At 36.3% G+C, this 13,222-nt stretch overlaps 1 protein-coding gene across 4 annotated transcripts in view; it reads left to right on the top strand.

Annotated features, from left to right (window-relative positions):
- Positions 1-13,222, top strand: part of ZFYVE16 (zinc finger FYVE-type containing 16) — a 35,392-nt gene that overhangs the window by 19,249 nt on the left and 2,921 nt on the right. Inside the window, exons 6-16 of one of the 4 annotated variants that reach the window (XM_049795033.1) lie at positions 628-779; positions 2,844-3,222; positions 3,746-3,868; positions 3,962-4,117; positions 4,741-4,965; positions 6,775-6,857; positions 8,839-8,943; positions 9,799-9,949; positions 11,158-11,238; positions 11,775-11,937; positions 12,782-12,887. In XM_049795033.1, coding sequence (XP_049650990.1) covers positions 628-779; positions 2,844-3,222; positions 3,746-3,868; positions 3,962-4,117; positions 4,741-4,965; positions 6,775-6,857; positions 8,839-8,943; positions 9,799-9,949; positions 11,158-11,238; positions 11,775-11,937; positions 12,782-12,887 — 1,724 coding nt within the window. Of the gene's footprint in view, positions 1-627; positions 780-2,843; positions 3,223-3,745; positions 3,869-3,961; positions 4,118-4,740; positions 4,966-6,774; positions 6,858-8,838; positions 8,944-9,798; positions 9,950-11,157; positions 11,239-11,774; positions 11,938-12,781; positions 12,888-13,222 lie in introns of those variants that run through there. The other 3 variants (XM_049795034.1, XM_049795035.1, XM_049795036.1) reach the window with 3 other exon arrangements.

The following is a 13,222-nucleotide window of genomic DNA, read 5'->3' as shown; positions in this document are numbered from 1 at the left end:
CTCCATTTATGAAATGTGGATGTTAGTCTTTTCATTGTCCTCTCTGCTATATTTATTTTTTTGTGTATGTAAATATTACTTTCATCATTTTTATATAGCTTAGGAGATCTCTGGCTTGTGTTGCAACTGCCAGTCTTACAGTAAAAACAAAAACTTGTTGTGGAGGGAAAAGTTGCTAGAGACAGCAATAGGGGTTCATTCTCTGTGTAAGTACGAATGATTAGTGGCTAAATAGTGTCCTTGTTCCACTGTTGTTAAACTTGACCTTCTTCAATGAAAATATATTTTTAAAGCAATAAGCTAACTTTTTTAGAGTGTATTTCATCCTTTAGTTGTGATACGCATGTCTGTCTCACTACAGAGGGATGATTGAGGAAGTAGCCTTCCTCATATAGGAATTGATAAATATAACTATAGCATGGCAGCTCCCTCTGCAAGTATGCAATTTTTTTTGCATGTATTTGCCTGACTGGAGACTGGCTGATGTCAAACTGTCTACCTGTGCTTCATTCCAGTAAACAGATTCTCTATATATTTGGGGGGAGCAGGGTCTTAATTTTTCTCCCTTTCAGCTGTTAGAACAGTACAACAATATGAAGCCAGTGTTGTTTTCTTAATCTGTCCTAGGGCTGTGCCCCAAAGAACAGAGGAGAGTTTGGTTTGCAGATGGTATTTTGCCAAATGGTGAAGTGGCAGATACAATAAAACTTTCTTCTGGAGCAAAGAGGTTGTCACGGGACTTCAGTCCAGTAAACCCTGACTTGCCAGAGATGCATATGGTATGAATTAAGACGTGTGTGTAGGTGCATGAATTGCCTCTTGAAATACCTTTGCTTGCTATTGATGGGGCCCTTACATACCATAGTAAGACTTTTGCTTCACAATGTTTGGAATTTGAGCCAATGTTTTGTTTATTTTTGTGTGGGTGGCTGTGAAGTCCTTGGACTGAAATATTCTGCGGACCATACTTCAAAAGAAACCATGTTTGGTTTGGGGTGCATGTGAACTTTAAAAATGTTATGGCAGAAAATTTTCCAAAACAAGGGTTTTTTTCTGCACAGCCTTTGATTAACTACTTTTATGAAGGTAACTTCAGCCATAGTTCTGAAACCTGTCATTAACAGCATGCTTATAGTATAAGTTTGTGGGTTTTTTCCAGTGGCTTGCTATAGTTTGCCTGTTGGATTAGACTAAGTAGAAGTTGCATAATGCCCTAGAATACGACACTACAGGGTGCAGCAAAATCTCTGTGTTACTTCTAATGTGAACTAATATTGAACTGAGAGGGGGATTGTCTTTTTAATAGTAGATCATATTCATGGTGTTGAACTAGTTGCACTTGTACCAGTTCTTTGGACTTTTGTTGTCAAGTTTGCTGTCGAAAGACTTGGAGAGATTCCTCAGATGGAGTCTTTTTAAAACAAAACATAGCTCTGAAGTGCTGTCTCAAGTGGTAACAAATTCAATGATTCTAACAGTGTTCAAGAGGGGTTTTTTAAAACAAATCAGTAAAGCTAACGACCAGACCAGGTCATTATTATTTGTATATGGAGGATCTGAACAGTTACCAGGTGTACAGCATGTAAATCAGTCTTAATTCATGAAGAAGGGATAGTAGTAAACGGGACTTCTTTGAAGAAAGAAGGACTCCAATAAGTTGCAGTAATCAAAAGGTATAGCCTGTCTCCTGGTTTTGGGAAAGAGTAGGATATTTTCACTTGCAAAACATGAGCAATGTCTAAAATTAAAAGCAGCATGGAAAAAGTGAGTGGGAACCAATTAGTTGGTGGTTCTTGTATGCAGCTTCAGAAGCTCAATCAAAACCACCATACTGCAGCTCTAAAGCGAAGGATTTACTTTACTAGGTAACACATAATCCTGAACATGCTGCCACAGGATACTATGAAGGTCAAAAATGTAAAGTGATATGAAACACGGGCAAGCAAATTTGTGGGGAGAAAATCTGTTAGAGGCCGGTTTAGTCATGTTTTTTCTGCGTTTGTGGGATGTTATTTTGGGTACTGGTGTCTTTTTATTTTTCTGTTACATGTATCCTCTAAACAGAGAATTTGCTGGAAGCTGATGGCATACCAGGAGAACTATTACAGGGCAAGCATAGAGTTGTTAGCTTTTTTTCTTGTTGCAATGAAATGTCTTCCCTATTGAGATAGGATGCAAGTCTAACACACTTGAAAGGTCATAGTGCACCTCTTGATTTGTTTTGTTTTTTGGGTTTTTTTTTATGGCAGCTCATATCCTAATGTGCTTATACTCGTAGCTTGTCATATCCATTTCACTGGGGGAGCAGCATAGGCTTGACTCCAAACTAGAAATGAATCAGATTGTAAAAAAACTAGACTCTGCTATTATTACATAGTGTAAAAATAGAAATAAATACACTTTCAATACTGAACTGCTGATCCCAATGACGGCAAATTACAATGATAACAAGGTTCAGTAGCTGGTGAGTGGGGAAACAGTAATACTAAACAGATTCTTGGAGGAGTACTTGGTTTATTGTTGATTGTGTTACATCTGACTGTTGGATGCTAAAATGACCAATCTGCAGTGCTCTGACATGAATTTCATGTTACCGAACAAACAAATTAATGATGCATCTTCACCTAATGTAACTCCTACAGATGGAAATGGGGAAAAAAAAAAAAAACCCAAAAAAAAAAGAAGATCCAGGAGACATTTGGTGGTTTACTTCTTGGTTAGAGGAAGTGCATTCTTAGTATTTGTGATAGATTTCTTTCTCTTTTTGCTTCTAGAATGCTAGTAATGAAATTTCAGCTTGTTGTGAGACAAGAGTGTAGATTTTTTTTTCTTCTTCTTCATAGGCTGCCAACACAGTGGAAGATGACATACTAACTGATGTAAATCCAAAACTGAAGGAAGAAATTGGTACTGTTACAAGAATGGAGAAACCATGTCCTTCTGTTTCTTCAGATGATGCACAGCAGTCTGTTCCAGGCCAGAGTGAGGTGGTACATAGGTATAAATCTGTAGCTCTGGAAACTAAAGAATGCTTTCCTACTGCAGGAGCTGAGAAGACTAGTTCCAGTTCAGTTGATCAGACTACAAGTGGTGTCCCCGTTAGCCCTTCAAGTTGCAGAGCACTGTGTGGTGTTGAAAACTGTGTTCGTAAAGAGATCAGCCTTGTTCCTGATGATGATAAACTGCCACCACTTTTGCTTGCAGTGGGTGAAAAAGGAAAAGGTAAAATTTGAGAAAATTGTTAAAATTTAATCACCTGATGCAAGATTTCTAAATATGAACTTGTGTGTATATAATTTGTATTTTAATACAATTCTGATCTCTCATTAATTGCTGCACATTGGATTGTTGGATAATTAAACATGCATTATTAACAAGATCAATATGTTATGAAGAGAGTACTTCATCACTTAAATGCATTTTAGTAGTGACTGTGCTTATTGATGGTAACTAACAGTACCAGTATATGGATGCGGAGACAGCGTACGCAATTAGTCAGTAATTACCGAATGAATGGTAGCCCTAGTTTGCACCTTTGTTACAAGTTACTGCTTTATTTTTATATGTTCCTTGAATCTTAGGGTAAGCTATTCATTGGTTGATAGTTAGCTATTCTAAGTTTGAGAAGAATTACCACCCTCTTAAGAGAGGAGGATGGGACAGCCTTCCAGATGCTGTGATCTGTAATTCTTGTTTTAGATAGTTGGCTGACATGTTGAACTGATTCAAGTGTTAATTTCTGTAGATCGTCTAGTGGAAGAACGTCCATCTCACCAACAGGTCACCATGCTTCTTGTGGAAGGAAGTCCTAATCCGTTAACTTTTATCCTAAATGCAAACTTGCTTGTAAATGTCAAGCTAATAACTTGTAAGTAGTGCACGTTTTCTTTTCCATTAAATCCAGCTTACTTTTCCTGACTGTAAAACAGCATTGCTATGGTATCTATCTTTTTAATTAAAGATTCTTCAGAAAAGTGCTGGTACTTCTCAACAAATGGACTACATGGTTTGGGTCAGGCAGAAATTATCATTCTGTTGCAGTGTTTGCCAGATGAAGAGATTTTTCCTAGTGAAGTATTCAGATTATTTATTGACATCTATAAGGATGCAATGAAAGGTATGTAATTTTAATGTCTTAACTTCTTAAATTGTAATATCTTCTTGCTGACCTTTAAAGCTGGAAGTTGATACATAATTTTTCTTGTGGTATTTGTAGGTATCTAATGATTCTGTTTAAAAACCTTGCAGTGTTAGCCTTGGGTTCTAAATAACAGGAAGACAAAAAAAATCTAAGTTTCTTTGTTTCATATACTTCTGTAAACATCCTGTTTGCAGGGGTTTTTTTGTTGTTCTTCATTTATACTGTGTTGGAGATTCTGGGTGTAAGTCCTTGAGTTTAGGACATCTGGAACTTTATTTGTAGAAGTACAATACTCTTATGTATATAAATATTTGAGGTCTGTTAATCAAAGTTCATCAATTGGTGTGTGCCAAAACATTGTACACTCTAGGGTTTTTGGTATTTGTTTGGAAAAACCTCATTTCATATTCAAGTTCATTTAGTTAATAAATATAGAGCACTTAGTCTATGGGTTTAGATGTCTGTCAGACTTTCAGGAAGATGTGAAATATACTACATGGCTGACAAGTCTGTAGGAGACCACTGGTTGGAGTAGTTTTCTTGACACTAATGTATTATGTCTCCGGATGTGCAAAGAGTCTCTGTCCCTCTTTCTACAGGAAAATTAATAAGAAACATGGAAAACATCACTTTTACTGAAAACTTTCTCGGTAACAAAGAGCATGGAGGATTCCTGTTTGTTTCACCAAGTTTTCACAAACTTGAAGATCAGATTCTACCAGAAAACCCTTTTCTTTGTGGCATTCTCATCCATAAGCTGGAAATACCCTGGGCAAAAGTTTTTCCAATCCGTTTAATGTTGAGAATGGGAGCAGAATATGGGGGTAAGTTTTAACACTTTAAATAGCTGTATAAATGTATTTTCCAGAGGGAATTTTATGAGATTTTTAGACAAGCAAAATATTTAAAATCATCTTTGCAGTATTTTTTATTACACTTGTGTAAGACTGATGTTTGTTTCATACACAGGAACCCACCTATTGAGGCACTTGGGAATTTACATTGTCCTGCTAGACTCTCTTAATTTTATTTCCCTCTTCTTAGCTGATGAGAAAGCTAAGAAACCAAAACTGACAGTAATAAAGTATCAAAATGCCTAACTTTTGTTGTCATGGGAGAAAGGTTTGAAGAGAATTTCACAAACCCAATTTACAACTCTGACAAATCAGGGTTTTGAATTAAATTACTGAAATAGAGTATATTGGCAAAATATTACTGCTTCATTAAATGAATAAAGGTATTCATTACTTACAACAATAACTTACAAATTAATACTTTTGAAATCTCTAGGGCTGTAAAAATGCAGGAGGCATTCTTTCAAAGTAAGATAGATGAAGAGCGTGTAAATGTGCACCACCAGAGATTGTACAGTGACACAGCCTCCATGTGGGAATTGGCTTCCACAGTCTGTTGCAGGCTGATGGGAGCATTTTCTGCTCTCCCAATGAGATTTACATTGACACTGCTCCAGTCCCACCAAACGAAAGTGTTTATGCAGAGTCCCATTGCCTTGAAGAACAGATAAAGCTAGCTTGAGCAAGACCTGAAAGTAGATACTGCTCTTAATGCTTTCTAGAGTTCTTGTGTACTTGCTTGAATAGTGCAGACATTTAATTTAGTGATACAGGTGCTGTTTTGCTGCTGTGCACTGCTGCTTACTTAGGATTTAGAGCAGGAGTTCAGATAAGGTGCTGCACGCGGCAGTTGCTTAAGTGGAATGGATTTCAAAAACATGTCATACACAACTTTCCTGACCTGAATGCATTTTTGATAAATAAGCCTACCATTCTAGAAGCTGCAAGTCCATAAATATGTATCACTTGCTTGTTTATGGATTTCTTGAGTCGATAGCAGATTTCTACTGGCCAGGCTTCTGTCTGTGTGTTGTCAAGGGTGGTAGCTTCTTTGCCATTCTTACTTTGCTTACCAAGCTACTTTTTTTTTTTTTTTTTTTTTTTTTAAACCAACTTTGCATCCTTGACCTCACAACCCTGACTTTGCTATGCTACTTGTTTTGTTTTCATATGGCTTCATACTGTGGTCTGTAGTCTCCTGCCTGTTAATGCCTTCACTAATTTCCATCTGCATGTATTTCCCATTGCAGCCTCTTAAAGCACGTTACTTTGTATGAATATCCTCCCTCACTCTATTCTTGCTTATCAATACTAAGTGGTACTTCACTTTGTATTATAGCATTAATATAGAAGCAGATGTTAACCTGTATGGTATTCTTATTCAAGCATCTATGAAGCCTTGCAACCCCTGCTGCAGCTGGTGATCCAAAGACTGAACCCAGGATGTTTCCATCCAGATCACCTATTGCAAGAAACATAGCTGGCAGAGCATACGAAAGCAGCAAAAAAATCTCTGCCACAAAATTACTGCCACTAGGAGAGTAACTCCATGCAATGACATTGCAGTAGGATTTAACCATGGCTGGGGAAGCCATGCAGTGGGCCAAAGGACAGCCCATGACAGAATTAGACAGGGGCTCTAGCTCCTTTGGCTGGTCTGATACTGAGATTAAAAAACGTAGGCTATAGCTGAAAATAAAAATAAGTACTTGGATTAGCAAGTTTTACAGTTGTTCACAGGTAAATGTGACCTTTTCTTTTTTTCTTCCCTGACTCTAGCATATCCAACTTCTGTAGTAAGTTTCAGGGACCGGAAGCCACTCTTTGGAGAGATTGGACAAACAATTATGAATCTACTTGTTGTGAGTAAATGTTTTATTCTCTTCCTTTCCTGTTGTAATTTAGATTATGTAAAATATCCTCAAAACTCTTGATTCTTGAAAGCAGAGTTATTTTTGGCAAAGATAAAGAGCTAATATTTTTGTTCTTACCTGACTTGAAACTTTCTTACAAATGAGTGCAAGTGAGTTAGGAAAGCTGTATCTTCAATGTTATTTGTTACATATTAGTTCTGGTAGTAAGAAATGGCTTTAAATGAATGAGAAAACTGTTGACATTTACATAGAAGCTGGTAGTAGTCATTGTTCTGTTGCATTTTTCTCTTCCAAGCATTGGTGTGGTGTGGGATTTCTAGTTTTAAGTTTGACCATTTTTTAAATGTGAAGGAACACTTGACAGACAGATGCTGTGGTCTAACTGTAATAGTAATTAGTTTGTCACACAACCTTACCAGAGCTACACAATCTGACTGTCTTATGTGAAGAAGTTTTTGGCAAAATCATCAGAGTAAGTGAAGTCCGGAATTTATGCCGTTGCCTAAGGAAGTTTTTCCTCTTGTCACCCAAATAATTTGATTTAAGCTTCCAGTAACCCTGTATTCCTGACCAGTAATGTTCTTCATCTAATACTTATATAGAACTTATCCTTAATGCCATGGTGAAAAGTGCTGTAAGGCTATGGAAAGAACTGCATGTATTATTTAGATGATTGCAAAATCCTCTCCGAAGAGTCTAGAGACCATTACAGCTGAGATGAAACTGCAGTCTTTGGTCCCTCTTTCTTTTCTCCCACTGTTGATGTCCATATCACTACATAAGGAATCAATCAGAGGAGTTGCACCATCTGAAAAATAGCATGTTTTTTTCTTGATGGAGGAATCTTACATTTTAATTCAATGAGCCAGCTCCCTGTCTGATTGGTGAAGTGCCAGTACCAATGTGGAATTACATCTTCAGACTTCGAGGAATCTTAATGTTGTGCTGGTGATGAAGCGAGCTTCTATGGAGTTTATTTTCAGCTGAATTTGAGTTACTCTGATTCTCCTTCATAGCTGTGTTTGTAGTGTCAGCTTGAAGCAGGCAGTGGGAATATGTGCACCTTGGCAGGACTATGTCTTTTGATGCAGCAGGAGTTTTAATCATTTTAAGATGACTGCAGAATGTTCTCTTGATGTTACATTTTTAACTCCCTGTGGTGCAAATCCTCATTTAAAGATCATATAAAATCTTGTACCACACAAGTCACTGACGTAGTGGTAAATGATGGAGGCGAAGGACATCTGTGATGTATATCCTTAATATTAAACAATGCCAGTTCAATTCAAACTTGTAATGCAGTGAGGTGTGTTCATAAATACCCTTCTTGCTACAGCTGTGCTGATTGAGGAAGGTACTGATTACCTGGCTTAGCTGGTGACAGGAGCCTTTTCTAACCTTTTTTTCAGCTGAGCTATTAAAGGCAAATAAGACCATTTTATACCTAAAGTTGTTTTTCTGGAATAAAACGGACTAGAGAAATTTTGCAGAAGTGTCTGAGACGATGGATGATAACTTCTGTCAGAGTAAGGTATAAGAAAGTGTGGTATTCAGGCTATAACTCAACAAGTTAGAGCTCTAGGGGAAAGGGTGTGAATCTACAAACTAATCTAGATGGTGGCTTCCATGCTTTGCTGTTCTGTTGGAGAGGAAGGGTGTTGAAGTATTTTGTCATCTAAAACACTGTAAGATCCTAATGTGCATGAAGTAGCCATAGTCTAGATAGCCCACTGGTAGATAGACCTGCCTTGTCAGTGGTATAAATTTGTAATATATTCACTAAGGTACCTTTCACATACATCACACTAGGAAGAAGGTGGTGACTAAGTCTTCAGCCACCCTTAATGTCATTACTCTGTAGAAGACTCAGAGGTGTATGTAAGGTACTTTTATCTAGGTGATATTTGTTATAAAAGGTAAGAAAATTATACTTAATTGTCTGCTAATGTAAAAACTTTTTCTGTTATAGGACCTTAGAAATTATCAGTATACTGTGCATACCATAGAAAATCTGTTTGTTCATGTGGAAGTGGGTAGAAGCTGTATTAAAATACCCCTAAGGAAGTATAATGAGGTGAGTAAAACCATCTTGATTAGCTTTCTAATCAAAACTGCTTTAGACTATTTTTCATGTAATACCAGTCACATCTTAGCATGAGCTCTTTAAAAAAAAAAAAAAAAAAAAAAAAGGGGTGGTTCTTAGAGGCTGTAATGTTTTTATTCTGTAATCAGTTTCCAGGCAGCTCTGCAAGTGAATCTCCACTTGATAGCAGCTCTCTAGATTATTTTGCTATTTGCTGTGCAGTAGGCTTTTTAAACTGATGTAAGCGTGTGATGGGGGAGGGGGGACAGTGTGAAATTTTCTGAATGCACATTTCTTTCTTCCTGGATATGTTGGAAGGTGGATAATGATGAGTGAAAAGTTGAGCTTTAGGATAACTGTAAAACGAAGAAAAATCAGCAGTTTCTTCAAAATTGTTTAGCATGTATTTTCAAGGATTCTCTCTTACACATTTCCCGATTATGGCGTTTTGCTTAAAACGTAAAAAAAAAAAAAGAAATCTTTTCTGCCAGTGTAGTTTTCATTACAGTTTGTTTACTTCAGCTTTAACAAATAAACCCCTGAACAATAAACTGCATGAGGCTTAATGCATATTTTAGCCTTAAGACCAAGAAAATCCCTACAACTGATGCTGCATTGTCCAGCAGTACTCAGACTTACCTCTCTCAACTGAAGTAGTATTTTTGATCCTGTTTAGTTTTCCTGGAGCTAGTCATGGCAAACTGTGTTGTTCAAACTCTCTGGGATTAACTAAGTGAATAATTCTTTGGCTTTGTTTTGAGAGCTGGATTTTTCTAATGTCTTGTATTTTAAATGAGTACTGCAAAGTGACATTTGTCAGTTTAATGACAAATTTTGTATTGACAGGTAATGAAGGTGATAAACTCTTCTAATGAACATGTAATTAGTATAGGAGCAAGTTTTAATACTGAAGCAGATTCTCACTTAGTGTGTGTGCAGAATAAGCACGGCCTCTATCACACACAAGCAATCAGTGCTACTGGACATCCTAGGAGAGGTAAGCTGTCTAGTTTGTCTTGTGGAGAAAAATTGCATTTCTAGAGCAGAAATGTAAGTTCACTTCTAGGCTGCAAGGAAAATATATATTCTCAGTAGGTTGTTGAGACAAAAAGTTCGGCATTCAAGCAGCAAAGGAATTTAAATGCAAAATAAAATATTGCTGGTTTATATCAACACTTAGCTACCTTTTACAAATGTTATGTTAAATGGACACTGATACTTTTTTCCTCTCTGTTTCTAGGATGTTATTAATACAGCTTACATTTTCAAACATAATCAGATTCTTTACACCTTTCAAAATCTAAATTTAATATTGTTGTGAATTGGGCAATATATTTACATATGTAAACAACTAGTCTTAGTAACTGAGTGTATGGAAATATGGTAACAGTGAGTAACTCCATAGAACACCTAGCAAACTGATAAAACCACCTGGCCAGAGAATACTGCAGAGGTACATTTTAGGTTCTGAAAATAATACAGTTGTGCAGCATGGCAGTTCATCTGGACTCGTAAGTCATGCTTTTCAACAAGGCCCATTGGCCTGTTGTTGGGGTGGGGGAATTCCAGATCGGTAGGGCTGTAATCTTGCTATCACCAGTGTCAAGCTGAAATGTTGTTCTGTGCTTCATTAAGCATAGCTACTTAGCATGTTCTTGTTTGAAGCACTGTGTGCAACAGATTTATGCAAGGGTTTGTAGCGTAGAAAGTGGCTTATGTCATCTTTTCTTTCAGTTGCTTTTAGTACCACTGAAAATGATCTAAACTTCAAGAATATATTCTGTAAATAAATTAAATTTAGAAGTTGAACAGCATGTCTGTTTTAAAGGACCAAATTAAAAAAAAAAAACCAAACAAACCACCACACCACTGTTTCTTCAATTGTGTCTCCTCTTCATATACAAAGGTTTTTTTGGCTTGCCTGGCTGGGTTGGCTTGCCACCAATATCTTAAAAGGATACTGTATGCACTCACAAAATAAGTTAACAAAGCTGATCTTTTTTGCCAAGGTCCAATTAGAAAAAATTCTTTCTTTAGACAATTATGTTTCATATCATCCTGTCAGTAAGGTATTTCTATTAGCACTTTCAGTATAGTAATAACTTTTTTGCCTGTGTTTTTAAAAAGGAATGCAAGTTAAATGTTAGTAGTGACAAACTTAAGTGACATGAAGTGGTACTCACTTTTTATTCCTACTTTTTCTAGTTACAGGTGCAAGTTTTGTGGTGTTTAATGGAGCTTTAAAAACATCTTCAGGATTTTTAGCTAAATCCAGTATAGTTGAAGGTAAGAATTTTGTCCTATATGGCTTCTTCTCAAGAGAACTTAAAAAAAATAGCAGCAGTCTTGTGCAAGATCTTTATTTTTTTCTCTTTTCAGGATTGTTAACTTTGTAGAATACCTGTTTCAAATAAATGTTATATAAAAAATACATGCTAGTTCACCTACTTGTTTGAAAACATACCAAGTTTTAACTCTTTTTGCTTTAGTCAATGCAAGTCTTTCCTTTATGGCTGCCTACATCTGGAACTATTTTCACTGTTGTGTTTATGAGATATATACATAGACATATAAATGCAAAATACTTCTAAGATTAGTCTAAGATTGATCTTTTAGTCTTAGTTCTGTTCACAAAGATTTTCATTACTTCCTCTTTCATATAACATTTAATGCTGTAGTTGGGGGATGGAGTCCACTTGATGTGCATTTATTAACGAACTGTAGGAGAGGGTTGTCCCACCAGAATTTAAGCTAACATTCTACTAAAAAGCTATGCTACTCTTTCTGTAGATAAGTTGGAATTTTAACTGTTTTTTTTCTAGATGGACTAATGGTACAAATAACACCAGAAATGATGGAAAGCCTACGTCAGGCGTTAAGAGACAAGAAGGACTTTAAAATAACTTGTGGAAAAACGGATACAGGAGACATAAAAGAATATGTAGATATTTGCTGGGTAGAAAATGAAGAAAAAACAAACAAAGGGTAAATGTATTACCAAAGCGAAACATCTTAGAGAATTCTTGTTCCCAATTTTCAAATACCACCTTTAGCTTCTTGAAATTAATCAAAGGTATTTTTATTGAAAGAAAGTACTTGATACTAAAACCGGAAAGGGGATAGAATGGTAAACTGCTTGCAATCCTCTAGATGTCACTAACAGAACAATTTTGCTTGTAGTTCACCAAAATCAACATAGTTTTCTGTGTTCAGGAAGGTGTCAGGAAAAGTGTGTGAACCCTCAGTTTCCTTTGAAAGTCCTCTATCAAATCAGTAATAGGTTTGTGTGGAGATGCAATTAATCCCTTTAAGCTTCCTTGGGGGGTGGGGGGCGGGGCTTGGAAGTGCATTGTACTGCCCTTGGCCATTCACCACTTGGCATGCCAGCATTCAACAAAGCAAAATGAGATGCAAGACATCTTTATTGGATGTGATTCAAATGCTTGTTTATGTAGCTTCAAACTTTTAATTATACATCACTAAGTCAAAACTTGTCTCACCTTAAGTAGTTTCTCAGGCCACAGGTTTGACTTGGTATGCCTTTGTTTGTGGATTCTCTGACCGATTAGAACAACAGTGGCTTTACCTAAGATGGTTTATAGCTTCTTAAACCTGTAAGATTAGGTTTTTATGAAGTGCTGTTTGTTCCCTATTTAGGATATTTCTTTCTGTAGCATCTGCATTTTCATGATGCAAGTCCTGTATTACATTTCGTTGTAAAGCTGTTTAAGTAGCCTTTAAGGATGGCTAGACATTGTTTTATACAAGTTATTCAATCTAAATCATAAAACGTTGTTTTAATTATTAACCATACTATTATCTTCCATAGCATTTTAAGCCCAGTCGATGGAAAATCATTGGAAGGCACTCAGCATGAAAAAGTACCACAAGGCAGAGACTTTGAAAGAGAGGGAAAAGTTATGAAGTGTACCGAAGTTAGTAAATTACATTGTTCTTGAGCCTTTTTGACACTTTTTAGAATAGTTAAGTGGTAAAGTGATTATACTAAGTGATAATACTAAAGAAACTAAGTTAGGTGATGTGTAGCCATACTGATAGGCAGAATGTTCTCCATAGCTCTTTGATAAGTTTACTTACTTTTCATTTTTCTCCTCTGAAAAAGACTAAGTCTGTTAGTATTGATAACTCTATAAATATATAATCCAGATATTCCAATGGTCACTTAAGTATTTTGATTGACTAGATGAAATACTAAAATACTTTGCTAACAAACAAGCATTATAGCTTGCTGCTTTCTGCATTATATGTA

The sequence above is a fragment of the Accipiter gentilis genome, chromosome Z (genome assembly GCF_929443795.1).
Source record: "Accipiter gentilis chromosome Z, bAccGen1.1, whole genome shotgun sequence".
NCBI classification, from domain to species: Eukaryota; Metazoa; Chordata; class Aves; order Accipitriformes; family Accipitridae; genus Astur; species Astur gentilis.
Note: the sequence above shows the minus strand (reverse complement) of the source record. Positions and strands in the feature narration are given on the sequence as shown.